We start from the raw sequence: 27,962 nt of genomic DNA on the forward strand, positions 1-27,962 counted from the left end.
CACCGCCCAGAGGAACAGGGAGGCGGGGCTCGCTCGTCTTTCTTTCCCGCGCTCATTGATTGGCTGGAGGGACGGGATGGCGGCCCTGGCTCCGCCTCCTTCCTGTCGCCGCCGCGCCTCCCCGGCAGGCCACGCCCCCAGCCGGAGCCCCGGTCGCCCTGACCCCAACCCGAGCCCCCCCGATCGGCGGGGCACGTGGGTTGCATCCGCGCCGGCCAAGGCGGCGACGCCGCGCAGGTCCGCGCCCGCTTCCCCACCGGCGGGCTGCCGCGGGAGACGTGACTCGGGGGCGCGTCCGAGCAGCCGTTCGGGGTCCCGGGAGGTCTGCTGCATGGAGGCCCCCGCGAGGCCCGTCGGCATCCATGTGGAGCAGGCGGGCCGGGGTGGGGGACGGGAAGGGACCCCGCGGCAGCCGGGGCGGCGCAGGTGCCGCGAATAACGCGAGGCTGTGGGCGGGGCCGTGATTAAGGCTGCGCTTCGGCGCCTGGCGGGGGGGTCGCCGGCAGCTGCGACCTCCTGCGAGGGACTCGGCTTGGGTCGCCGGGGCCCCCGCGCGTGGCTTGGCCGTGCGCGCCGCCTCCCTGCCGCGCGTGGCGCCCCGGCCCCTTCAGGCGGTGCCCGAGGCCCCACCCGGGGGGGCAGCGCTTCTGCCCGCGCATCCGTCGCCCGGGCCTGCCCCCCCGGCTGCCACGCATCCAGACGCGTGGGGGGGCGGAGGGCTGTGCCCCGCGGAGCCTGCAGTGCCGCCTCTCCCGGAGCAGCCGCTTCTGGGGCGGGCTCTGCGGAGGCGCGCTCGGGGGGTCTCAAGGGCCCCCCGCGCGGTCAGCGGGGCCTGGAGCATTTCCGCCCGGGAGAGCCGCCTCTGGCCGAGCGGGGCGCCCGCCCGGCCGGCCGGCCTGGGGCTGATCCCGCAGGCGTGGCCGGTCCGGCCCGGCCCCATCAGTGTTGGCCTCGAGCTTGCCTGGATTCTCCGCGGGGCAGAGGGCCTCACCCCCGGCGTCGGTGGCCCCGGGGATCGTCCTGCAGCCTCAACCGGCGGGCTTGGAAAGGAGTGGCTCCTTTATTTATTTGATAATGCAGGTATTCTTCGCTTATTGATTGAAGCGAGGAATAATCAGGAGGACATTGCACAACGACACACATGCTAAGATTCTGCAGGTTTTCCTTTTCTGTGTATAGTGCGGATTTATAGAAGCTTGAAGTAGAAATAGTGGTGGCAACATCCGGTATGAAGGGAGTAAAAGCAGAGCAGCCATCAGAGAAATGGCTGTAGCTCACCAGGACAGCTAAAGCCAACGCCGTAGAAACCAGGCTGCGCTGCCGAGGGCGCTGGGCCAGGCAAGGGGGGCACCGTGCGGCTGCTAGCTTTGTGTCCACGGCACATGCCCATCCCGGATCTACTCCCACTGGGGCGAATTCTTTAACTGCCTTGAATCCTCCACCATTCAACACGATGGGAGGAGCCTCGGTTCCAGAAACGCAAGAAATGGCCCGTTTTCTCCACCTTAAGTTCATGCGGCACATCCTGGAGAAGCTGGCCCAGCCTCTGGACTGCTTTGCTTGCCTTGCCTGCATTTCTTCCCACTCTTTGGCCGTTTAATGACCAGAATTATACAGCACAGTCCAAGCGCAGCTGTACCAGTCATTGCATTGGTGTAAAGCCATAAAGTGATATGGCCACTTTTGTTTCTGATGAAATATTTATTTCCCGGGGATCCTCAGCGGAGTTTGCCTTTTCCACAGCAGTCATACATGGATGGGTGTTTTTTAGCCCCAGGATGTATTATTTTGCACTTGTTTACACTAAACCACGTTTCCCATTTTAATTACTTTTCCCCAGTTGGAGAAATCCTTTTTGGCGCTCTTGAGGCCCCATAAATACTCTGTTTACACTGTCCACCAATAATGCAAAATAATTTATGAAGTTGGAAAGTACCTGGAGATGCAGCCCATCTCTCCTTGATCTGGTGGAATCAAGGTGGCCTAACACCAATTTCCCATGGCCACGCACTCCAGCAGCAGAATTGAACTGAACCAATTTGTGCCCATCATGCAATGAAAAGAGCAAGGAGACCCAATTATAGAAGAACACTGACTTTAATAAACAATGATAAATGTTCAAGGTAAACTTTGTAGAAACTTTTTTTTCATTTCCAGTAAAAAAAACATTTCCCACAAAAGGCTCAGTTAAAGTTGTTTGCTTTGGTACTGAACTTCTGATCCATGAAGTTCATTTTAAAAAGAGAGACAAAGTTTGTCATTTTGTTAAAAAAAAGATTATAAAAACACTCAGTTTTGACATCAAAAAAAATCTAAAAATATAGCACCAATAAAAGAAAGGAAAGCCTTTTAAACACAATGACATTTTTTAAAATGCAGTTAAAGGTGGGGTCTGGCCAGGCAAACACATTTTAGCTACTGCTATACTTTGTACAGCTTAAGAACCGGGAGAATAGTTCCTTGTTGCCCTTGGGCTGCCTTGGGTTCCAAAACTCATCCTGCTTCGATGGAGGATTTTGAGCTATAGTAATGAGGAAAAATCATTAAAATTTGCTTGCAGAATTGCTAATTGCAACCCCGCTACCCTGATCTAGAAAGGAAAAAAAGTGGGTGTGGGGGGACAAGCAGAAGGCACATCTGGTTGATTGACTTTCTGGAAATACATATTTTCACATTTTGGGCCCCTGGGATTCTGTGCTCATTCACAGACCTGGCAGTGCGCGCCAGAAGCTTTCTGGTGGCAGCAAATTCAATGGACTCCCAGGGTGAGAACCTCGGCACATGGAAAGGCTGCAATTTCAAGGCCAGGAAGCTCAAAGAAATCAAGCAGCACATAGAAAAGCCACATTCACCATTGGAACAAATGGCAAGTTCTGCATCTAAGGAAGAAGAAGCCAGAGGCGGCGTTACAAGATGGGAATACCTGGCTCAACAATCACAGAGGCGAGGAGAATCTTGGAATGGTTCTGGATCTCAAGCGATGTGACGCAAAAAAGGGCAAACGCTGTTTTTGGCTGCATTAATGGGATTGAGGAATCATGCCAAATCCTCGTGAAGTATGAGTCCCCCTTGACTCAGCCCTGGCTAGGCCTCCTCTGGAGTCCGGCATCCGGTTCTGGGCACCACAGTTTAGGAAAGATGCAGGCAAGCTGGGAAGGGTGGAGGCGGCCCAGAACTCCAGAGAACAACTCCAGAGCGAGCAATTTGGGAACCGGTGTGGCGAGGCCAAGGAGGGAGGCAGCGGGAGGGAGGGAGGGAGGGGTGGCAGGCATGGCAGCCGGAGTTCCCTCACCCTGCGCCTTCACTCCTCTCGCTTCATTCAGAGCTTCCCAGCAGAACTTTCCTGAGCTGAGGCGGCTGGTCCCTGTGAACGAATGCGCCAGGTGAGCAGGACAGGCTGCTGCCCAGCGGCCACGGGTGCAAAGCCGGCTGGAGGGAAACCTGAGTGAAACCGACCCCTCCGAGCATCTAGGCAGAAGTGGGGCTCCACCTCTCAGCGCATCGCCGGAGGAGTCTGTCTTGGCACATGCTCAATGAGCGCAAAGCACGGCTTGGGCTGCACCCCAAATACTGCCGGTGGGCAGTGGGAGGTGGGCTCGTGGGCAGTCTGTGTGCACCCCCAGGAAAGGGGGGTCTGTGGCCGCTCGCAGCCCAGCTGCAGCCTTGCACCGCCCTCTGCTCATCCCGCGCAGGAGATCTCGGCAGATTGCTTTTCGTCAAGGTTGCTTGTTTCTTGGGTGCTGCTTCTGGCCTGCTGGTCACATTCGTTAAAGGCACTCTTCAAAACACACGGGGGGGTATTAGAAGGGGCAAACCTGAGGCAGTAGGACCAGCTTGATGGGGCACAGAACCGGAAGGAAACCATCACCAAAGGGCGTTCACCGTGGGAAAAAAAGCCACGCAACGGCCGGCCTGCGATGGCTTCCTGGAGGACTGAGATGCAGGACTTTGCTCTCAGGTCTAACTGTACAGGTGAGAGTGCAGAAGTATCGATGCTACAGGTTAGCACCTGGCAGAGGTGAGAAAGGTAGAAAGAGACGTCACTGGAGACTCCCAGTCCATCAGGACCCAGAAAATCAAGGATCGTCTCTACTCCTGGTAGAGGGATTTTACTGCCCTACCAGGCTTGTCCTTTGAGTAATGGAATCAGTGGTAGAAGGCAATGTCAGTTCAAAAATCAAGCTAACGTTCGTAACAAAAATAGCAGCATTGAGAAGGGCTGGAGCCAAGCTCCCTCCAGTGAGGTCCATGCGGGGCAAGCGGCCCTTCAGGTAGTCCTTCGGTTGTTCTGGAAGAGGCTCAGTCAGTCCCTAGCATTTCTCAAAGAGAAGAGGAGAGTCTCTTGGCAATTTGCAGCATACGCATTTGTAAAAGTTCTTTTTGGCACTGTGCTGTCTTGTTTCTCGGCCCCAGTGGAAGCTTCCCTACTCAGGTCCTTCTGAAATGACTCGAACTTGTGCAAATGCTCAGAGAACCTCTTGCGCTGTTCTGCGCACTTCGATGGGCTGTAGGCAAAGAGAAGCCCATGTGGCGATACAAGAAGTTTCTCTTCCTTAAGATGCCCCTGAAATTATGTTAAAAGCATTGTTTTGCTGTTGTTCTAGTGTAGTTAAAAGTATACCTGATACCTGTGCAGAGAGTCAACCTTTTGCTCAAACGACGATTATCTTACTGTTCAGTTTCAGTTAAATCCAGTTCAGGAGTTCCCACATTCTAACAAAATGTTGTAAAGCAGCAACCAAAGTATCTTTTTCCCAAAAATGTTTTTCTGTTGTTTTCTATATATATATATAAAAAGGGACAGGAGGGGTTAAGAAAAGAGGGAGGTGGCACCCCTGATTTTTCCAGTGTGTAGATTGTGTAAAACACAGCAAGGATGGCTCATGTCTAGAAGTTTGCTTCTTCAGCAGCTGTTCCTTGAGAGTTCTTTTCTCATCCCTCGTTCAAGTTTGCCTTCTTCAGAAGGCCAGCTTTGACTCAGGTAGCAAATCAGTGGCTGTTTCTCAAGAATTTGGAAAAATGGTTAACGCTGTTGTCACACCCCCATCACACACTGCCAGTCCAAGGGACGCGTCCCCGAGGTCTCTGTGTCTGACTATCCGAGGCTGCCGGCTCCGGTGGGGGGTGGGGGTGGGCAGCTGGGGGTGGCGCCTGGAGGACGACGGCGGTGCCGGTTCTTGCAATTCCCTCCAGGCGGCTTGGTCAGGGACCTGGACGCCCCTCGCTAGTCGCAGGCGAAGTAATCCTTGAGCGGGGCAAAGAGGTGGCGGATGACCGGGACGCTCCAGGACCGGCCAAGCAGCTTCTGGCGAGCGCCACGGCCCATGTTGGACACGTCCGTGTAGTGCAGGGGGAAGCCAAAGATCCTGGAAGAAGAGGCAGAGCGGTGAGCGGCGTTCACACGAGCGGGTCAGGAGCTGGCCCGTCCTGCAGGGAGGCCAGGTGTGTGGCGTTCCCTGGCTGAGGGCCCGCTCGGCGTTGCCCCCAGGCTTGGGTGGTGCTCTGGCTTCTCGCAGCCCCAGCCCCAGCCGGGCCCTGAACAAAGATCCTGGCACGAGAGGGGGAGGAAGCGCTGCCTGGCCACGTGGGTTGCCTGCAAGGCCGCACCAAGGCCGCCGCGGAAGCCGACTCGCCCCGTGCCGTCCGCAGGGCCGGTCCCTGGGTCCGTGCAGGCTCGGCTCAGTGCTGCATCACCGCGGCAAAGTCTCCGTGAGGCCGGGCAAGCCTCCCGCCGCCCCAACACCCGGAAGGGTGTCCAAAAGCGTTTGGAAACCGATTGGCCCTTGCGAATGCACAGAGCAGGTGGAGGTTTTGCTCAGTGAATGCACAGCCAGCATTTCGACAGGAAGTTGGCCAGGGCTGCTGCTCAAAGTGCTGCTACCCCGACTTCTACCCTGCAAAGGCATAAAAGGTTCCGCCAACCCTGGCGGGGTGTTGGGGAGGTGAAAGCCCTGCCTTCATGGGATATTCCTCCACAGCCTTTGAGCCCTTCTCCCCATGCCAAGACATCCCGTTTCGAGCCTTCCGAACAGCAGCAGGAGGGGGTCTGGGGGAGGACACTGCCCCCTCAGCTGGGGGCTCTCTTGCCCCAGTCTCTCCTCACCATTTCCACCTTCCAGCCAGCTTAGCCCCCTGACCCTGGTCCAGGGGTGCTGAGCATCAGGGACGGCACCCGCAACCTTCACAGGGCGGCAGGACCCTCGTTTCACACGAGCTTTTCGTCACGTGCGTGGGGGAAAGAGCGACACTCCCCCGCCTCAAAAGCCTTCCACCTGACCAGGGCTGCCGGGCCTGCCCACACAGGGGCGCTCTGGGCGCTCAGCGGCCCTTCCTCCGGGCAGTGGGTGGAAGCAAGAGCTAACCCACCCCTAGTCAACAAAAGCAACCTACTTCTGCAAGAGAGAGAGAGAGAGAAACCGGAGTCTTCCTCGCCACCCCCAAGAAAGCCCCCGCTCACAGCCCGGCCTGCGGGCCTCCCCTTCCCTTCCGCCCAGCCGCCTCCCCGGAGCTCACCTTTCCAGCTCGGTGCACCACAGGTTGTCGTCCTTCCCATTCATGCGCACGGGGAACGCCTGGGCCTTCCCCTGCCGGATGGAATTGGACTTGGTGGTTATGGTCTGGATCTTTTTCAACTGAAGAGAAAAGCGCAAGGAGCCAGGTGAGTGTCCCGGAGGAGCCGCGGCAGCCGATTCCAGGAGGTGCCCAGAGCAGGGCCCCTGGGGGCAGGCAGCAAGGGCGTGGGGAGAGGAGAGGGGGCCTTGCCGAGCTCCCCCTTCCTCTGCCGGGCACAGCAGCTGTTCTGCAGGGCCCTTTGGAAGGAGCCAGGCCACTCCTTCCGCACAGAGGGAGGCAGAGACGGAGGCACGCCGGCCCCGGAAAACAGTCCGCCAGCCCTCACAGCAAGAGCCCCCGGGTCTCTGCACACACCCTGCCTGCTCGCATAAATACTGCAAGGAGTATGTAGCATAATTTGCCTTCATCCCCAGCCGGAACCGTCGTGTGCTTGGGGGAGCGTAATGCTTTTGGTCTGGGGCGGGAGGCAGACGCCTCTTGCTCTCTTCTTTTTGCAGAGGGGCAGGAGAAACCCACAGGGGAGCAGGGAAGAAAGGGAAATGGGGCTGGGGGCTGGGGCTGCAGCGGCTGAGCCCCGGGGCTGAGGGAGGAGGCAGGGCGCAGGGAGAGAGGCATGGGTGTCTGCACACCCGTAACCCTCAGGCGGTGTCACCCGAGAGAGACCTGGGAGGCATGCAAGCCTCCGGCACATTCCCAAGCATCCCGAAACCTTGGAGCCAGGGAGGGTGTCAGGCTCCAGACCTACCTTCGCCGTCCTGTTGTACTCCAGGCAGTCCTGAAGTTCGAGTCGGTCACTCTTTGAAGCGACCAGGGGCCTAAGAACAGACCAAAAACCATGACAGGCCAAACCAATGGCTTCTGTGATGTTTCATGGCACGTGTCTTGTTATAGCAGCCACCCACAACTGGTTGCCCTCCAGATGTGTCGGAGGACCACTCCCGTTGCCCCCGGCCAGCATCTGGAGGGCACGTCATTGGGGAAGGCTGCTTGTGACAAGGCGCTAAACCCACTGGGGTAGGGGAGGAAGGTGCCTCGGAACGGCTTGAGCCGCTTCTGTGGCTCGGCACCCTCTCTGTCATGCGAAGGGCAGAGGGCAGCTCGCACCTGCCTTGGCACACCTGTTTCCTCTGCCAAGAGGCCGTGCGTTGCGCATCAAGCTCCCTTTGTGTGCCAGCCTCTCATTTCAACCCGATCCCCATCCACTGGGGCGGGCAGGGCGCCACGAGCCCCGTTCCGTCCCATTCTGCCATCTTCTCCCCGGCCTGGGCAGCCCCACGCTGCGGCCCTGGGGCAGACTTGCTTCTCGCGGGGCCCTTTTTCAGCGAAGCCTCCTCTGGGGATCCGAGGAGCGCACACGGACGGACAGACTCGTGCATTGGGAGAAGGATGCATTTAGCAGTGTGTAACTGGCCTATGGCCCTCGTAAGTGCTCACAGCCAGCAGGTCAACAGTATTTTAAACCTTCAGAAAACCCAAATGCATTCAAAAAGGAATGGCTTACTGAAAGGGCGAAGACGACCTCTGGACGATCAAAACTTGAAGGAGTCTGGCTGTGACCTACTGCCTAGAACCGCGCGACGGGGACCCCTCGGGCAGCTCGTTCTGCAGGCTGGCGCTGCCCCCAGCTGGGCTCATGGGCCCCAGGCCCCCCAACCAGGTTCGGCATCGGGGCTCAGTGAAGCAGGGGAGAGGAATACACCTTCCGAAATTACCTGTTCATCCCAGGCAGGTTGCCCCAGAAATACCGCGCCCGGTGTGCGGCGGAGACCTTCACGGCATCGATCATGACTGGGTTGCACTGCGGAGAAGAGGGACGAGCGTTTAGGGGGAAGCTGCCAAACGGTCCCCCGTTCCTGTGAAAGCGGCAGTATTTGCCACCGAGCCCCTGCCCAGGGAACAAAGAGACAGGTGTAGAACTTGGAGCATCCTCCTGCCAGCCGTGCCTGGCCGTGCCAGGCGTTCTCGGGTTACGCGGGAGTGGAAAGACTTCTTCAGCTTAGGCATCGAGATTTAAGGCATGAAAAGAACAGGTATGCCGAGAATACAGGAACGGCAGCTCCCCGATGCCCAGCTCACACCATCCCTGACCACGGGCCCTGCAGCGGCGTCCGGAGGGCACCGGTTCCCCCCCATGTACGGTGTCATTCTGTTACGTAATTAAATACGGCAATGACCGCCAACCTAGATGGCTTTAAAAGGTCAGACACATTCATGGAGGAGAAGGCTGTTCATGACTCCTATTCATGATGACTGTATGATATCTCCATCCATCTCTGAAGACAGTTTGTCTGGAACAAGCATGATAGAGGGCTGTTGCCCTTGTTATCTTCTCTGTGTGTTTTCAGGTTGGCCACTGTGGGGGAGCGCTTGCTGGAGTAGGTAGGGCCTTGAGCTGATCTGGCAGAACTTTTCTTCTGTGCTTAATCCTTCCGATTGAGATCAAGGCTTAGCCAAAGCCCCTCTGTGAGATGGACCAGACCAGGCCTTCTCCACAGTGGTGCCATCTCCACGGAACCTTTTTTGCCAGTTGCTCTTAGAAACTAGAAACTCTTAGCTGGACAAATGAGGAGATGGGCATCAGGGGTTAATACACATCAGGGAACCCATACACATGACATGGAACCACAAGTTATAAGAAACAAAACAAGATAACTAGTATAAGAATATTAGATTATTAAATATTAACCTTACTCAGTTTTTGAAGTTTGTGTGTATCTAACTATACACAACCAGAATGCTGGCCAGGGCGACTTCTCTTACATTGTTATTTATTTTATATTGTTAATTTTATATTGTTATTTTTGTATTTTATTGTATTTTATTGTGTTGTAAGCCACCCCGAGGCTTCGGCAAGGGGTGGCATAGAAATGTTTTAATTAATTAATTAATTAATTAATTAATTCCCATGGAACACCAAGGGATGCAACAACTCCAGCGCATCTGATGAAGGAGACGGCTGCTGGCTGGGCTGACACACCAGGTCACCGGTCGTTCACACATTCCACCGAGCACCCCTGCAGGGTCCTGCGTTCTAAATCCCGGACCTTCCCCACTAGAACCCCGGCCTGGGAAGTGTGCAAGGCCTTCACCTGGTCACCATAAACGGCCTTTATGTGGCATCGATGGACCATGGCGGTTATTGTCCATGTCCTTTTTCTTAAGAGAACCAGTACGGTGTGGTGCTGATGGTGTTCGGCTGGGGATGTGGGGACCCAGGTGCTGGTTCCCACTGGGCAGCTTTGGGCCTGTCACAGACTCTTAGCCATCCTACCTCACAGGGTCGTTGTGGTGAGGAGAAAATTGAGCTATGTAAGCTGCTTTGGGGTCCTCCCAAGAGGAAAAGGGCAGGGGTATACAGAATTTATTCCACTTCTAGCCTTTATTTCACTTCTATTCCACCCAAGAGCCCAAGTTGGGCAGTCGACAACCATCTTCCAGTAAAAAGTCTTCCTAGAGCAGAAGGACGTGTGGATTGCAGGGATCGGGGCGAGAGCGCCCATCTCGCCTCTCCTCCAAGGAGCCGGAGAAAGCCATTGTGATTCACCTCTTCTCCCCTTCATCCCCACAACAACCCTGCGAGGTAGGCGAGGCTGACAGGCAATGAGAGTCAAAGGGTGGGCTTCATGGCCCTGTGGGAACTGGAGCCCGGGACCCCCAAGTCCAGCATTCTCACCTCCGACCCCCGGCTAGCCTGGGTCACGGGGGGCATCCTGGAGCCGAGACTGAATGGCTGCTGCAGGGACCTGCAGGGCCACGGTCCCTTGCGGGACCTTGTGCCCCTCCCAGAGCAGGACGGCACCCCGCGGGGTTTCGTGGAGAGCGTGCATGCAGGCCGGACTGTCGCATCTGCGGTGCAGGCACGCTCAAAGCCCGGCTCCCCTGGCCGTTTATTCAGCCAGGAGCAGACAAGGTGAAGCAAGAGACCCGGACGGAAATGGCGCTTTCTGCCCCAGGGCAGAGAAGCCCCTTGGCAGCGTTTACCTCCAGAAAACGCGAGATGTCCCTCTTGTCGTTGACTTTCATGGCAACGACATTCTCGAAGAGCCAGAAAAATGGCCGCTCCTCTCCAGCTTTGGGGCGAGCGAGTGTCAGCAGGTGATAGAATTCAAAGAACAGCCTTCCGGTTCCCTCTGCAAGGAGAAAGTGGTGGAGTCGACGAGCATTTGTCTCCCGGAAAGCCCGGAGCCGACAGCGGAGCGACCGTGCCTGACTCGTTAAGCCTGAAGTCCTCCAGGTTTCAGGACCGCTTACCATACAAACCTTTCCTGGCCGGATTCACAGTGGAGAGATCGTTGCAGGGGCTGCCGCCAATCACCATGTCGAATGGCCCCCACTCCTCAATCTGCGACAGACGGAGAAATGGCGGCACGGCTTGGCATCACGAGGAGCCGGCAGCGGCACGCCGTGACGGGGGCCCTGTGGATGCCCCGGCTGCCCACCACGCGCCTGCTTCACGGGGCACGGCAAGCGAGGACAGACACACCCGGAGAGGCGCCCAAGCCACCGCGGCTGCCTCTGCTCTCCAAACCCAGGAACCGGTGCTGCCCCAGGTACCCCGACCCGGCCCCCAGCACGGCCTCCTCTGCCAGGCGCATGGCCAGGGCGCCCCTTACGTTCTTCTTGGTTATGTTCCTGACGTCGTGCACGTAGCTGATGCTCCCTTCGTGCCGCACCGTCCCCACAGCGATGGAGTCTTCGCAGATCTCAGAGGCCACGTATTTCTCCACCTTGATGCCCAGATCTCGCAGGACCAGGTAGCCTGCGGAGCGGAAGCGGCTCAGGTGAGAAGCTGGCGGTGTGACCCGGCCGGATCCCCCAAGCCTTCCCCCCCGCTGACGTGGCCCCTGCCCCTCGCCCCATCCCGTGCGAGTCGCGAGGCACGGCGCTGACCAAAGGCCGCGGGAGCTGGGCCATCCTCGGGCGCGCACGGGCACTGCCGCGGGCCCCGTGATGCCCCGGGGCACGAACCTCAACCTCCTTCAACAGGAGCCAGCACCCAGATGGAGGATATGTGAATGTCATGGAACAATGAAACGGAACAGCTCATGAACGCCTGCAGGCAGGCCGAGGACTGCAGGACGGGACGCGGATGAAAAGCATGGACAGTAGTAAAACGGTATCAAATTAACCAGACTGGCCTTAACGAAGGAGAATACAGGCCATCCGGAAAGCGGCCAAACTTTGCGGAAGGAGAGGCCGTGGGACGAGCTGTCCTTAGCAGTGATGACGAATGTCCTCGTCCATCCTCACATTGACCTGATAAGGCAGAGTACCATTTTTCCCAACAGCCATCATCCACACGCTGCGAGGGCGCTGCGGTTTGGGCCAGCACGGAGGCATCCTAGTCTCCCACGCAGGGGGTGCGGGAACGGAAGGGAATGACAAGACCCCCGGGACGGCCCAGAGGCCGGCATGGACCTGGGTCGGGTGTCCCACGTGCTCCCCGTAGGGGTGAGACGTGCTTACCACGGGCCGGCCAGCTCCCACCCTGTTCTAGGCGAGGCCCCCCCACACACATCCCACCCTGGCGCACTCGTGGCAGGCATGCGCAGCTCAGCGAAGCCAGGAAATCGGCTAGCGCAGGGTGCGGAGACACCACCGAGCTGGAGGCTGTGGAAAAGGGGAGCTTCTCCCGCTCCACATTCAGGGAGAAAAGACTTGTCCGCGGCCAGAGGTCCTGAGGCTACAGGCTCCCTCCAGGAGCAGACGCAGTGTGCCCATGTGCCCCAGCTGTTGGGGCGCATGGGCAGGAGGGTACTGTTGCACTCCCGCTCCGCTTGCGAGTCTCCAGTTGGCAGGTGGCCGTGGGCGAGGCGGACCCTTGATCTACCTAGTGTGGCTCTTCTTGTGCTTTCACGCGTACCTTTCGTGCAGGTGGACCGAGCGTCTGAAACTTCGTGAGAAGTTCCCTCAGCCATGAGGGGACACAGCCTCAAGCTTAAAGGGGTACATACCTTGCCTGCTGACCCAGCACACCTCTGAGGGGGCTGTCCTGGATCCAAACCTGGCACGACACACATTGGCTGGCGGCCCCCCACCACGGGCGCACGCACTGCCCCCCCGCCAGAGTCTGGGCTCCTTCAAGGCCTATGCTTGCCCCGTCCCCGGCCTCTGGGCAGGGCGTCAAGAGGCATCGTTCCGTTTAGTCTTCCGAAACAGGTCCTTCGTCATGTCTGTTTTCACTGCTTTTAGTTTTTGTGTTGATTTTATAGTTTCAGATTTGCACACTACCTTGATGGCTTTTATCAGATAAAGAGGTATGCAACTGTTTATCAATCAATCAATCCATCCATCCATCGTCTCGAGGTGTCTTACCTGTCGCTATGCCATCAAAGAGAGACAGCACCCTGATCGGCCGCCTCTTTGCGGCTGGGATGGGAGGGTAGATTTTTGGTGCCTCCTGTGATGAGAGGCAGAAAAAGGGGTGAGCTGGGAGCAAGCCCTCCTGCCTCACTCCCCGCGATGCCGGAGGATGCCGGAGCCCTGCTCTCTGGACGGAGGCGCGCTCGGCCCCGCGCCCTCTGCTTTGCAGCCCTTCGAGGTCGGAGTCGCTGGGCCCCAGTCGCGGCACCTTCAATACCTGGTCTAGGTGGGAAACATGCCCGCAGTCTTCCCGGGCGGCCACGCCTCATTCCGGCACCAACCCTGGCGGGTGTTGCCAGGAAAACGGTCAGCTGCCCCCCCCCACACAAGCGCTGCGTCTCAGGAAGGACAGACGTGGCTCGTGCCCAAGCTACACGTGGTCCCTTCTGTGGAGGTCTGGCATCATCACGTGGCAACAGCAGCAGTCCAATCTGCGTGTGTGTGTGGGGGGGGTCCTGCTGGGTGCCTCCAGGCTGCCATCCCCAAGATGTTGCCCCCAGGGTGTAGGGAGCCTGCACCCCAGTAGTGCGGGGGGGGGGGCTCTGGTTCGGGTCGGACTGGCCCGTGGGGTCCCGGTTCGAGGCCTCTGGGCCATGAGGGTCCCGGGGCGGCTCCGGCCCCATCACGGCTCCTCAGCCCGAGCTACAGGGGCGACACGGAGGAAGGTGCGGAGCTGCCCCCCCCCAGGGCCCTCGGCAGGCAGGCGGGCTCCACGGAGAGCAGCGCGAGGCCGCGGCTCGGGGCCAGGGCCCTCAGCTCCCCCCCGACCCACCACCGCTGCCGCGGCGGAGGAAGGGCCGGGCTCCCCCGCTGCCGCGCGCGCCTGCCGCCCCCTTACGTATTCACGCCCGCTCTCGCTGGTGAAGAACTCCTTCAGGCGCGCGCTCCAGTCCTGCCGGCGCTGCAGCACCCCGTGGCGGCGCTGGGGCTGGCACATGAAGCAGCTCCAGGGCTCCTCCTCGCGGGCGGCCTCGGCCGAGCCCCTGCCCACCAGCGCGTCCAGGCAGTCCACGCAGAAGCACCTGGCGGCGAGAGCGGAGGAGATGCAGGCGCCGGCCCGGCCCGGCACGCGGGGGGGCAGGGGGGGCGGGGTGGGGGGGGCGGGGGCCCACCTGAAGCAGCTGGCGTTGTCGCAGAGCAGCAGCTCGCTGCCCTCGCAGCAGATGGAGCAGTAGGCCTGGTACCCGTCGTCGTCGTACATGTAGAACAGCTCCAGGAACCGGTCCTGCAAGGGAGACGCCTCAGCCCCGTCAGGGAAGGTGCCGGCCCAGCCCTGTCCAGCCCCCGGGGCAGCCAGCGGGCAGCCTTCCCCAGGGGGCAGTGGCGTCCTGACCCCCACGAGCCCCCTGGCTGCAGCCCTCCCCCGGCTTGTCTCCCTGCGGGGCTCAGCGGGCAGCCACAGGGTCTGCCTCCTCCCTCTTGTGGCTGGCGCGGCCCCGATGGATCCAGGCAAGGCGGACCCAGTGCGCACGGGAGAAGCCCCCATCTCCTCGCACGGTGCCTGCCCGCTCACATGGGAGCCCTTCTGGAGAGGGGGCCGGCCGCCAGACGTGGGGGTGCGCTTTTGGGACTAGCTGCAGAAGCCAGGAGCAGCTCCGCCGGGTTTCGGGCTTTGGGGCCAACGTGCCTGCTGCCCCGGGGGACGCCCTGGGTTCCCCTGACCTCGGGCGGCAAATTCCAGCCTGCCCCAGAGGCATCCAGCCGGGCCGGGCATGCTGCGTCCTCCGCGGCTCCGGCAGGTTTGCCTGCGTGTTGAGCCGTCCCAGCCGCGCCCCCAGCCCCAGCCCAGCCCAGAATATGCCAGGCAGCCTGGGAGCCCGTTTTTCTCCCCTTCCCATCACACTTCAGGGGATGTCCCCTGAAGCAGACGGACGGACAGACGGTTCGGGACAGGTCCAAGGAAGGGGTCCAGCCATGGGCCACCAGCGTGGGCCGCTTGAGAAGGGGACCGGCCACAGTCCTGGCGGAGGGGGCTATCGCTACAATGAGCCAGGCCTATGGCGTGGGCAGTGGGCCCGTGCGCACCAGTTGCTGGGGAACATGGGTGGCACTGCACTCGTGATGTTCCTCTGGTAGGCTTCCCACTGGTTGGCCACTCCAGTGGTGAGGTCCAGGTGGGCCGCCCGTCAGGTGTGGCCTGGCTCTTCTTACGTGCTCATGCGGCAATTAGCGGTGGGGAAGCCCTACCAGAAATGGGGGAGCCCTACTAGGATCGGACATGTGACCATCCGGGAAGACGGGCTTCCCGGTACTTTCTCTCTTTACCCACACCCCCCCCGACAGAGGGCTGTGGGGGAGCTAGAAGCATCCTCTGAGCACTTCCTTTCTGCAACTGTCTCACACGGCAGACCGGGAAAGGTGCGGTGGGTGGGGGGACCAAGCAGGTCTGGACTTCCCAGACCAGGCTTGCTCCGTTTGGAAGAAACCCTCCAGAGGACAAGATCGCGCTTCCTACGACACTGTCAGCCCCAGGATCCTGGAACGCCCCTCTCGCCATTCATTGCAGGCTGGAGAGCAGCATCCGGTGGGCGCCCATCTGCAGCCACCTCGTGGCCGGCGGCGGGGGACGCGACCCGGCCTCTCCTCCTTCCCCCTTCACCTGCCCCGCCTGAGCACTCACCTGGCAGGTCGTGCAGAGGCCCCCTTCAAACAGGGGGTGGAAGGTGACGGGGTTCTTCTTCCCACACGATAAGCAGCTGTCTGTTCAAGGATTCAAATAAATGGACCTCTTTATTTGCCTGGCATTTTAATATTTTATTTGCCCAACATTTCAATATCTTATTTGCCTGGCATGTTAATATTTTCTTTGCCCGGCATGTTAATATTTTAATTTTTGACTGCTTTTGTTGTCATGCTTAGTTCCATTTCAAGTCTTATTTTATTATGTTGGCTGTTCCTTTTCTGTCTATTTATGGTTTGTTTGATTATGTTGAAAGCCATCCTGAGACACTGTTAAGGACGGGGTAGAAATGCTGCAGACAGACAGACAGATTCAAGGAGGGCAGGACAGGCCCGTGAGTCTCCGACTGGCATTTCTTAAGGAGACGGCAGCCTTTCCCCACTACTGCTCTCTGGGGTGGTGGATTACAATGCCATCCTTATCCAGCTGGGCCCATTACTGAACCAGGCTAGGGATGATGGGAGTTGGAGTCTGACACATCTGGAAGAAGCCAGGTAAAGGAAAGTAACTCAAGACAAGCCTGATGCCCTCAGCTAGACTAAGCATGTAAAATGTATGAACCCTGCTCCAGGTACAGAAAGGAAAACCAGCACTGGAAAAAGCAGACAAGAGACATGTTTGCCTTGGAAAGGGTGGGGCTGTCTTTGGGGGCCGAAATATATCATGGGCAGCTGCGACTTCCTGGGGAAGCTCATTTTGAGAGCACAGAAGCCTGTAAACGGCACGCCCAGTAAAACAGAAACATAGAATCAGAAGGGGCCTCCGGGCCATCCAGTCTGACCCCCGGCTCCAACAGGCTCTGCTCACGACATGCCCACCATGTGCATGTCCAGCCTGTCCTTGAACACCCGCACTGATGGGGCCTCAACGACCTCCCGTGGAAGCCCATTGCACACCCTCGGGGTCCTGACTGTCAGGAAGTGCTTCCTGGCATCCAAATGGAACCTGGGTTCCCTGCGCTTGGCTCTGTTGGAGCGCGTCCTGCCTTCCTCTGCGGGGAGAACAGGTCTCTACCCACCTCCATGTGACACCCCCTCACGTACCTGTGCGTCGCCAACAGATCCCCTCGGAGTCTAGCAAGAGACACGGACCGGTCTGCACGACGTGTGGGCAGACCGAGGGTTTCTCGGTCTTGTTTCTCTCAGGGTGGCGGCTTCATGAATGTGAACCCAGCGCAGTCCCTTCCGGGTGGTTTGTTACTGACATCCAAGCCTGGCTGAGGACCCACGTCCCGTAGGGCTGCTCAGGGAGGCTCGCTCCCAGAATGGCTCATGGTTGGTACCAAGCCAGCCAGCTGGTTTGCACGGGGCTCATCGGAAAGGGCTACACACGGTAATGAACTCTCCCGATCCTCGTTTCGCTAGGCGTATCAACTCTCCATGACATGTTCAAATGGCGCTAGTCCATTTGCACCTCTGTTTTACTGCCGTGCCAGAAAGGGGAAGCTCTTTTTCCCATCTTTGGAGAGGCTTCCACAAATGTAGCATTTTTGCCTCATCTCTGAGAGACATGCAAATACTGAATGTTCTTTTCTTCACCTTTGGGGAGATTCGTGCAAATTTAATGTTACTTCTCTTTTTCAGGGTGTTTTGCATCAGGGGTCGGGGGGGAGGAACTGGTGCACTTTTCCAAAAACTGGGGAAATCTGTGCAAAAAGTGCTGATGCACAGTAGTTTCTGTTCTTTAATGAATGTGCGCAGACCTCCTCAAATGTAAAGCAAAAACCCAGATTAGGGTAAATTTGTGCACAGCCTCCCAGAGGGTGTCATGTTGACTATGCACACGTCTCCCCAAAGGCGCAAAACTGTACGCTGTGCTCCCCAAAGATGGGGAAAACATCTTTAAAGGGGCGCCTCTCTTTCCAAAGGTGAAAACCCATTTCTGCAGAGAGGCCTTGGGTCAGAGCGGGCTGCTGAAACTGCGCCCTCATGGGACACAGAGGGGAAACAAGCCACGGCCACCACTGGGTGCCCGAGCGTCTGCTGGGAGCAGTGGGGTGAGCAACCAGCCCCTCCGAGCGTCTTTTCGCAAACCAGCCCCCTGGGACAGCTCCTCCCCTCTGCCCCGTCTGCCTTTCTTTAGCCACCTCCTCATGGCCATGAAGCGGCAAAGCAAAGGGGGGGGGCGGAGCATTAAGCATCCCTGATGCAGCACCTGAGGCCCCGGAGGGCCCAGCCGACCGGAACGGCCTCGGTGCGTGTCCCAAGGCAGCTGCAGGGACACAGGCTGTGCTCCTCCAGGCCCTTCCCGGAAGCCCCGGGCCCTCCTGCAGGATGCACGCACCGCCTGGCCTTCCCGGCAAGCGTTTTGCTTCCCCTGCAGCGGCAAAGGTCCCCAGAGGGAGGGTGCCCTGCATATTTCGTCCTGCCGGCACGGCAGGTGCCAGGGCAACTCGCCTCTCTGGAAGGAGGGTGGCCACGGAGTCGCTGGCTGGGCTCTCGCCTGTGTCCCCCCCACAGAACGTGGATCCAAGCACAGGCTGGATCGGCACCTGCGAGCCAAAAGCGACTTTTCCCAAGCGCCTGCTGGGCGTGGGGCCGGAGCCGCCGACAGAGCAGAGGCCGCCCCTTACCTTCCAAGCTCTTCTTGTTATTCTTGACTTCGGACACCATCTTCTCTGCAAAGGAAGGAAGCGGCAGCCCAGTGTGAGTGGCCGGCCCTCAGCCGGGGTGCGGGCCGCACGTCCAGCGTGGCAGAGTGCGCAGCCGGCCGGGGCTGGAGTCGCTGCCCCGAGTCCCTTCCCGCTCCAGGGGCTCCTCTGCCACGGAGCACGCGCGGAGCCGGTGGGCAGACCGTCGGCAGCTCCGCCTCCTCTCCAGGGGTCCCCCATGAGCCCTCCGGCCTCCGTGCCGACGCGGAGGGCCAGCTTCTCTGCTCAGCAGGATCCGGCAGGCCAGCTGGGGCTGGGCGGCTGCAGGGAGGGCAGGCTGCGTGGGTGACCCCTGCGCCTCTTAAAACCTGCTCCTCCAGAGAACGTGAGGAGTTCAGGGACGACGATGCTCCTTCCGCATTGGGGTGCCAAACCAGAGGGTCAGCGACCGATTCCAGTCCTGCCTGGGCCCCAGCCATTGGCCACGTGGGGGGGCTCCTGGCCTTTTGCAGGGCTGTCCCCCACTCAGAAAGGCGGCAGTGTCTCTCCTTGTTGGGGGCAAGAGGGATGGCGGGCTTGGGCCAGCATTCCCATGGGATACTAGCCATGCCCCAGGGCGTATTGTCCAAGGTCTCCGTGCGACTGTGGAGCAGGATCTGGCTCAGGGTGCTGGGATGCAGCCGAGGAAAGAGTTTGTTCCAAGCACGGGGAGTGGGCCGTGCGGGACTGTGCCTGGGGCTGGCTGGGGCATGGAAGGGGCCACTGGGACAGGGAGCAGCTTGCCCCCCAAGCTGAACCCCGTGGTAAGGTGCCGGCAGAGGTGGGAGGCCCAACTGGAAGAGCAGAAGGTGGAGAGGAGGCGGCTTGCCTTCAGCCGTGGTTGCACGGAGAACCCCCGGAAGTTGTCGCTAGGTTGGGTTCAAGAAACCACTCTGTGCATGCTCAGAGGCTCCTTCGGGGGGATTTGCTTTGCAAGCGGTAAAGAAAACTTTCTCTAAGGAAAGGAAGGAAAACAGGCTGCAGCTGGTGTTTGTTCGAAGGAGGCGCCTCGGCTCGCTGCTCCCCAAGTTCAGCCGCTCGCAGTGAAAGCTGCGGCCCAAATCCGCTGCTCTATTTGGCCGTCGGGGCGCTTGGGCCCCTGCACGTGACTGGAACGTCTCCTGGGAGGGCCTCTGAACTGGGCTGGACTGGCTGGTTTAGCTGGAAGGGGGTGGAGCCGGAGCGGAGAGGCCTGCAGCCCGGAGGCCACTGCGGCCTGGGAGAGGCCCGTGCCCAGGCAGCCCTTCCTGCCTGGTCCCGGGGGACACGCGGACCCCGCAGGCCACCCGCCTGCCCACCCCCGGACACCCATTACCTCTGCTTTGGTTCACCTCTGCCTGCTCCTTGCCGCCATTGCAGACGACGGTCTTGAGCCGCTTGGTGGGGGGGGTGGCGGGGGGCTCCGTGGGGGGGGGGTCCTCAGCATCGCCCTTGCCGGGGGGGCTGCTCTCTGCAAGGCAAGCATGGCCGCTGCGGCAGGGGGGCTGGGGCCCCCCACCACACTTGCCCAACCCCCATGCCGGGGAGCCGCATTCACACGCCCGACCCTCTGCCTCGCTTCTGCCCGGGCACACGCCTTTCCGCTCCGCCCGCCCTGGTCCAGCCACGCCTCTCCCCGGCCCCAGCGCCCCCCTGGTCCTTGGGACCCCTCACCCTGAGGAAGGCAGGCCCTCCTTCCCCAGCCCAGCTATCAGAGGGTCGGTCTCCAGCCCCGCTGGCAGGATGCAGTGGTGCCCTCCAGGCCCCCGGACCCCCATGACGCAGCCACTCCGCAGGCCAAGAGCGAGGGTCATCCTGTTCGGGCCGTGTGGTGCGTGTGCCAGGAACCGCACCAAATGAGCCAGGCAGCTGGCAAGCCGGGCGGCACACCGCGCCCCAAACGGCCCCGGCAGGCTGGTCTGATGGAAACGCACTCCCCCGAGGCCACCCGGGTGAGCACCGTACCTGCGGCTTTGGGGGGCCTCAGCCCCTTGCCTCCCATGGGCTTGAAGCCATGGATGGCCCAGTCCACCATGGGCTTCAGCTTGTCCTCCAGGGAGTCCCCCGGAGCGCTGGGGAACGTCTTGCCGGCGCGAGCGCTTGCGACCTGCCAGGGAGGAAGCGGCTTTACCGAGCACCCCCGCACCGTCGGAGCGCCGTGCCTCCCACGGCGAGGGCTGGCGAACGCTGCCCGGCCACCACCTGGCCGCCACGGAGCGCGACCGTTCAATTTATGTAAAGCTTTTATGCACCGTCCCCTATACTAGCGTCTCAGGACAGTTTGCAGCAAACAACAAGTCAAGCCGAAATTGAAAGTAGCACAGCGTGCAGCATAAAACACATTAAAACCAATTAGACATTAAAGTCACGGGAGAAAAGGGACAGCTGGAGAGGCGTCCCGACCAGGGCCGGCAAGCACAAAACCGGTCCCCGGGCCGAGCTCCCCAGACGCGTCCACCCCCGCCGGTCCGGCAGAGGCACGCACGGACGGCCGGGCACTCCGAGGGACGCGTGGTCGCAGGCACCAAACGCCCCGGCAGGAAGCGGCACGCACGCTCGGGCAAGCTGGGCCCACAGAAACGCTGCACTGGCCAGTCCGGGGCACTGCGGCCGCGGGCCAGGTCGCATCGCGCCGATTTTCCCGGTGTGAAACGGCGCGTGGGACTGCCAGCTCCCGAGCTTTGTGGCAGAGGGCCGGCAAGGGCATGGGAGCGGTCGGGATCTGCGGCCCGTTGGCTGCTTTTGGGCACGATCCATGCTGGCGCTGGGAGAGCGCACTTCACCTGGGCCGGGGTGCCAGCGTGGCTTGAGATGGTCCCGGGCCCAGCAGAGCCTCCTGCGTTTGCCGGCAAGAAATCCGTTAGCGGCGGCCTGGCAGGAACGGGGGTCCCCATCGCCGGCCCCGCGCCCTAGCCCACCCCCTCCACCGGTCCCTCCTTTTACCTCCAGCACATGCAGGATGGCCTGCCGGTAGGAGACCAGCTTGTTGAAGGTGGTGGAGCTGAAATACGCCTGGAACGCCACCAGTCCCACCAGCTTGTCCACGGAGACCTGCAGTTGGAGAGCCGTGGCTTAGTTTTCGGGGGGGCTCCGCGCCAGGAAGCGGGGGCATCGGCAAGCGGCAGCTGGGAGTGCGTGCTTGCAGAGCGGGTCCCCAGCAAAACTCACAACGGACAGGAGTGACGGGAGCAGGAGAAGTTAAGCCGCCACGGTCAGGCCCCGTGGAGAGCGTGGCGGGTGCGGCCTCCCACTCCCCACCGCCACCAAAAGTGGCAGCAACACGTGTTTCACGCGGGATGCTGCACGGAGGGTTGCGACAGCCGTTGCGACCGGCGCCTCTGCGATCGAGGGTCGCGTAACGGTGGACCACGGCCGGGAAGACCCAGGTGCGAACCTCGGCTGCTCTCCGAGGAGACCCTCCATCACAGCCTCGCCCGGCGGTTCATGGACCTCTGTCCCTCAGGTGCTCAAAGGATGGGCCCAGGATGAGCCGGCGGGTGGGAGGGGGTCGGGCTGGGGTCCCAGGGGTGTGGGTTCTGTCCCCCGCTTGGGGCTGGCCGTGGGCCAGGCACTCGGCTCTCAGTCTTGCCTTCCTCACAACGACGTCATTGTGAGGATAAAATGTGCGTAAGGAAAAATAGGGGCTTTCCATCGCGTAAAGAAAAGCGGCAAGAGATGCGCGAAACGTTGGAAGGCGACGACGACGACGACGGAGGTTCCGGGGACGGCTCCGACTGGGGCACCCGGCAGTCCGAGGCTCCGGGGCGCTCTGCCACAGCACGGCACCGTTTCCGCTTCAGGACTGGTGCGCATGGTGCCTGCCCCCCCGCAGGCCCGCCAGGCCTTGCCCACCCTGCCCGGCCTGGCCTGCAGTGTCCCCTGCTGGGGCGGAAGAGCTGAACCACTCCCCCGCCTGCCCCAGGGCCTCAGCCCGATGCCCAGCCCGGCGCCCTGCAGGCGTGATCCCACGTGCCCACCTGCCCCGCAGCTGGGGGACTTCAGCTGCCTGCACCGCCTCTCCCACACCCACCCCTACCCGTGGCGGAGGCCTCGCCAGCAGGATGCGGCCCTCGCCTGCCACACTTCCGCCCGTCTCCGCATTGTGCACAGGCGGAAGAGAGGACCCTGTGAGCATCTCTCTCCTCCTCCTCCTCCCCCCCCCCCCAGCAGGCACTGCACGCAGGAGCGCTGGCCGGGGGGGGGGGCGCAGGACCTCGTCTGAGATGCCCAGCCCCTGGCACTACCCGAGCGCCAGGCCGCCCACGACCACGACCTCCCCGCCACACGCCTCACCTCGGAAAACTTTCCGTCGCCAAACCACTTGACCCAGCGCATCCCGGGGGCCGCCGGGCGGTTGGACGTGGCCCTCCAGGAGACGACGAGGGCGGGCCACCACGCAAAGCCCTTGATCTTCCCCCACACCAGCTCCCCGGTCCTGAAATCCTTGCCATCCTACAAGTCAAGCGGGAAAAGGTGCACAGGCCAGCGGGAACAGCAGCGCGAGGCAGGCGGGAGACGGGGAGGCGCAGCACGGCCCCCGCCCCGGCGAGCGGGCTGGGCAGAGCTGCTCGGGGCGCCAGCCGGGCCTCCATGCCCCTGGCCAGTGCCCTGGGGCAGCGAGGGCCCCGTCGGGCGCACCTCTCACGCCGCCCCCGGGCACCCGGCCGGCCCATCCTGGCGGCCGGATGCGGCCAGTGCTGCCCCTCCGGCTCAGACACAGCCGGCCTCTGGGCAGCGGACCCCCGGGACTGGCAACAGGGGACAACGGTGGGCCCCAGGCCGCCTCCAGGCTTCCCACGGGCACGTCCACCCGGCCACGCCTCAGGATCAGGATGATGGGCTAGGCTGATTGCTCTGGGTGGGTCGGCAGAGCGGGCAGGCCTGGAGGCCGGGGGCTGCGAGGCTCGGAGGGCCACATGGCCGGCCGACTCCACCGCAACCGCACTTAAATCACGCGACTCAGGAAACGTTTGCCTTGGCCCACGTCGGTGCCGTCACGAGGCTGATCGGACTGCCGCGCGTTCAGCCCGCCCTTTGGCTCAGTCGGAGTCGCCTGCTCAGTCGGTGGACGGGTTCAGCGCCCAGGCAGCGTTGCGCTGAACGCCTGGGATGAAAAGCGCTTGAACGCACGGAACCGCGGAGCGAAGCGTCTGCTGCAGGTCGCGCCCAAGCCGTGACGCGAGGCGGGCGGGCGGGCGGGCGGGAGGGGCTTTCCCGATGCCTGTCGTCCTCTCCCCCCATTCCTTGTGGTTAACGGGAGTCCCAAAGGGAACTGCAGCAGCGTCAGAGCGGACTTGTTTGCTCGTGTTCCAGCTGTGGATGATCCGTGTTTACTGCTCTGCAACTCAGCACTTGCTGGATTGGGTCACATCCGCGTCTGGCTCCGCAGCACTGCCAAACCCACACCTGAGGCCTCTGACCCACAGCCGTGCTGAGCGTCTGCACGAGGGCTGCACCGGCCTGCCTGGCTAGGAGACCCCCTCAGCCCCCCTACCTGGTATTCCTCGGTCCTGCTCAGCACCCGGCTGGAGTGGCATCCGTTCGGGACGCCAGCGCTGCTCCTGCCTTGGCTGGAGTCCATGGAATTCCCCTCCGAGAAGTCAATTTGGACACCTGCAGCGAGCCTCTTGGAATACTGGGGAGGGAAAGAAGGGGCTGAATTTCCGCAGGAGACCAGAAAGTCAACCGCGGAGGAAGAGAAGCTGCTGGTCACGACAGCCACGGGGACAACCTCCCATGCATACCAAGTCCAGAAATCGGGGCTGGAAGCTACCCAATATGCCCATCCCAGCTCCCCGCCCATCCACACCTGAACACACACCATGAGGACTAGAAGAATGCGCCAACGGGCAGCATCCTTGATTGGCCAGCCCGCTTTCAGCCGCAGCCCTACCCTGATCTTGTGCCGCTCCTTGAAGCCCTCCACACTCTCCACGTCCTCTTTCGGCTTCTTCTCTTGCGAGGCGGGCCCGGCCTGGAAGACGATGCGCGGAGGGGGCTTCTGCCGCAAGCTGCTCTCCCAGCCAGCAGCTCCACGCATCCGCACCTGGTCGAGAAGGACGGAAGCAGCCCGTTGCCCAACTCAGCGGCCCTCTCGCTCCGTCAGGGAAAGAGCAGGCGCTGGGCCAGCACCAGGGGCCACGGAGGGCCGGGGGAGCCGGGGCCCGCCCCCCCCCCCCGGGAGCACAGGCTCCGTCTCCTGGCCCATCCCGTGATGCAGGGGCAGGGGAAGCGGCGGCTCAGGCAGATCACGGAGGGGGCGGCTTTCTTGGCTCGCTCGGAAGTGCTCCCAGCCCCAGCTTGGATCAGGACCGTGGTGACCCAGAAGGGGCCATTATAACCTCCCCCGACCAGGAGTGCTTACCCAGAAATTCTACAGGGATGAATTTCAGCATGAAAATGGGGGCAGGAACAGAAAGCATCTTCCACCCCCCCCCCCCCAAGATCACCACGGTCCGCGTCCAAATTGGGCTGCACAAACTTGCGCAGGAACAACCTTCGTTCACTTTGCTCTCAGCCTGTGTGGCCCTGATTTGGATCGGGACCACAGCGCCCCGGGAAGGAGGGCCAATTCTGCCCGCTGTAGCATTTTTCCTTTTTCTTCTTTTGGCCGACTTTTCCCACATATGGGGAAAGTGGCATTTTGGCACGAAAACGGGGGCAAAACCTGCATCGCCCCTCCTGGGGTGCCGCGGTCCCCATCCATCCACACTTACACCAGAGCAAGGGTTTTGTTTGGCTGTAAGGGAAGCCGCCGGGGAGGAGAGGATGGGAGACCCCCGCAACCCCAGCTCCAGGGGCGGGGGCCCCTTCGGCAGTAATTCTCTCTACTCCATTTTTCTGTGGCGAGCCAAATGTTCTTGTTTTTAAAGGGAGGGGGTCTGTTTGGAGGGGGATCAACAACCCTAAGTCAACCTTAGCTCTGTTTATTTATGTTTATTAAGGTTGTAAGCCGCCCCGAGGCTTTTTGCGAATGGGGGGGGGCATAAAAATGGTTCAAATAAATAACTAAGTAAAGGAGCCAGGACCGGGCCCCCCCTTTAGAGAGGGGACGAAGGTCAAAGGTCAAGCAAACATCTCCAAGCATCTGGTCCCCATCTCAGGCTTCAACAACAGAAGTTCATCCAGGAGAACAGAACCAGACGGTGCACGGACACCGTTGGGTTCCATGCGGAGGCCGGTGCCCGACGAATCTGAGCGGTTTTTTCCTCAAGGGCTGAGCAAAGTCGCCACAGCGGGACGCCAAAGGCTCTAGTTGCGCTGAAGCCAGCCCTGAACCGCTCGGAGCAGCCCCGCTGCGCAGCCCTGGGGACAGGACGGGGCAGGACAGAAATGTCCCTGCCGCCTTCAGCCCCGGAACAGGCTCCGCAGTGAGCTCCAAGCCGCACTTGGCCGGATGCAGGGCCTGGCGTTCCAACACGGGCCCCCTAAAATGGAGAAAAATCCCACGCACTGGAAGGATGGTGTCCAGGGGGCCAAAGGATTTTTCGGATGCCAAGCCGCGGGGCCATAAACAGCAGTCAAACCACAGAGCTCGGGACTCGTGCCCCCCGCCCCACAACCGGCATGGAGACAGCGCAAGGCAACCCCAGAGATTGGGTTTGGCGGGCATTCTGGGGGGCAGAGAGGTAGGGGCTGCTTGATGGCTACAGCCAGGAGAAGACGAGGTATTGGTGGTACGTTCTGGCTCCAGCAGTCTCTAAAAACTGGCCAGGAGCGTCTAACGTATTCGGGGGAAGGGCACGCAAGGAAGGAAGAGGCCCGCTCAGAGGAGGCGATGTCACGGAAGCAGGGTGCAGGGCCGAGGCGAGGCCGAGGAGGCGCTCCCCGGGGTCGGGCACGGGCTGCCTGCCCAGCATCCTGTTTCCGAGGGGCCAGCAGGCGCAAGCCTGCCCCCGCCGCTGGCCTCTCCTGGCTGCAAGCACGGCAGCAAGCTGCAACCGCAGAGTCAGCGCATGCGCCGCGGGGGTGGGAGAGGCCGAGGGCCCCGCACGATGCCTGGCAGGGGCTTACCTCCTGGGCGTCCTTGGGGGGCTCCTCCACTGCACCCCCCTTGCTCTCCTCCTTCACCTTGTGGGGCAGTTTTTCCGAGTCGCCAGTTTCTGAGCAAAGGAAAGTATGTTCTTGAGTCGGTGCAGGGAAGGGGAAGGCTCGGGTGTCTCCCCCGTTCTTTCCTCCAAGATCAGGCTTGGCAGGACCCAGGTGCTGGGCATTTCCCAGCTCAAGCGGTGAGCGCCCCTCTCCATCCAAAGCGGCCTCAGGGCGACGCCGCAGGTTGACGTTTCTCCAGCCCTCCCCGATTTCTCCTGCCCGACGCAGCCCACTGGCCGGGCGGGATTGCAGCTTCCGCGCTCTCCCGGCACCTCCGGGCAGCCCCAGGCTGGGATTCTGCCCCCACCCTGGCGGGCTGAGGGACCGCCTCCAGATGCACTGGGTCCCCGATGGCTCCGAGCCCCCCAGCCCACAACTCAGCCACCCCCGAGTGGCATTTGGTGTGGCTGCAGCTCCTCTAGCTGCCCTGTGTGGAACAGACAAAGATTCTGTGGGGCTGCCCACATGGCCTGCGGTCACCCTCTCTGCATGCAGGCGAGTCAGGACCTGGAGGTCCCCCGGGCTCCTCTCCCGCCTCCCGTGGCTGATCCAGCCAAGCAGCCAGCGCCCGCCAGCTCGCCGGACTACCAGTTGCTTCCCCGAGTAAGAAGCCCACAGCCAGGGAAGTGCCCCAGCGAGCAAAGAACTGGCCCTGCCACGGGCCACCAGGAGCTGCCAGCCAAGGGCCCTCGGACGGCCAGGCAGTGGAACGGCCCTCCTTTGCTGCTGCTCCTCCCGAAACCACCGCCGGAGGAGCCCAGAGCCTTCCACCGAGCGCCGCCTGGGCCTGGGCCTGGGCCTGGGCCTGGGCCTGTCCTCAGCCTGGGCCCTCCCATCAATCTCTCCTGGCCAGGACTGCCAGCATGGACTGGCAGCAGCCACTCTCCAGGGCTTCCAGCAGAGGTTTGCCTGCCTTGCCGGCTGCTGCTGCGGACTCTCCGGGCCCTTCTGCACCTGAGCAGTCCTCTCCTGCCAGGGACCATCCCCAGAGGAGGTGGCCACCTCGGGAAGCAAAGCGTGTCCACAAAAGGGAGCAACATCAACGGCGATTTCTGATGGCTCTCGTGTCGCGGCTACAGGTGCGGGGGGAGCGCTGAGGATTCTGCTCCCGGGCCCAAACACTTTGGCAGACCCGAGCACGACCGTTATGTGGAAAACACCCTCTGACCCCGGAAGGTGTGGGGAAAGTTGGGCCTCCCCATACACCGGTGGAGTCCGGGAGCCGCGAGCAGCAGAGGCCGCTCCCCCCGCAGAGGTACCTGCTTTCTTCCGCTTCCCCTTGGCTTCCGGCGTGGGGCCAGGGCCGGCCTCGGCCTCGTCGCTGCAGCTCCCGCTGAGCAACGCCAGCTCGCCGTCCTCGTCCGTCTCCTGACAGTCATGCTTTTCCTCTTTCATCTTAAACGTCAGGATGGGGTTTCAGGAAACGCACTCCTCAGCCTGCATCAAAAAACCGAACATCACTTTGCACCTTTATGTGTATTGAGAAAGCCCTGCATTGTTCTGTGCTTGCTCGTTTTTTTTAAAATGACCCAGAAAGTGGAAGCCACACAATGCCAGGGCATGGTCCATTTTCTCTGGAAGGAAGCCCTGAGCTGGGCTGCAGCCAATGCTAGCCTAACCAAAGCCCCATTCATCTTGATGTGCCTG

General features: G+C 61.1%; 1 protein-coding gene across 1 annotated transcript; it reads right to left on the minus strand.

Annotated features, from left to right (window-relative positions):
• Positions 1 to 5,224: 5,224 nt before the first annotated feature.
• Positions 5,225 to 27,710, minus strand: DNMT3B (DNA methyltransferase 3 beta). The gene is made up of 20 exons (XM_044455351.1): positions 27,575 to 27,710; positions 26,238 to 26,326; positions 24,118 to 24,270; positions 23,719 to 23,859; positions 22,518 to 22,676; positions 21,168 to 21,275; positions 20,185 to 20,331; positions 19,561 to 19,675; positions 18,189 to 18,233; positions 15,557 to 15,636; positions 14,049 to 14,161; positions 13,775 to 13,958; positions 12,889 to 12,973; positions 11,187 to 11,332; positions 10,825 to 10,915; positions 10,555 to 10,703; positions 8,286 to 8,371; positions 7,319 to 7,388; positions 6,514 to 6,632; positions 5,225 to 5,366 (listed from the first exon to the last, which is right to left on the minus strand). The coding sequence occupies exons 1-20, from the start codon at positions 27,708 to 27,710 to the stop codon at positions 5,225 to 5,227; spliced, it is 2,358 nt and encodes a 785-aa protein (XP_044311286.1).
• Between the last annotated feature and the right edge of the window lie 252 nt (positions 27,711 to 27,962).

This window comes from Varanus komodoensis, unplaced genomic scaffold, assembly GCF_004798865.1.
Source record: "Varanus komodoensis strain SLA01 unplaced genomic scaffold, ASM479886v1 scaffold8, whole genome shotgun sequence".
NCBI classification, from domain to species: Eukaryota; Metazoa; Chordata; class Lepidosauria; order Squamata; family Varanidae; genus Varanus; species Varanus komodoensis.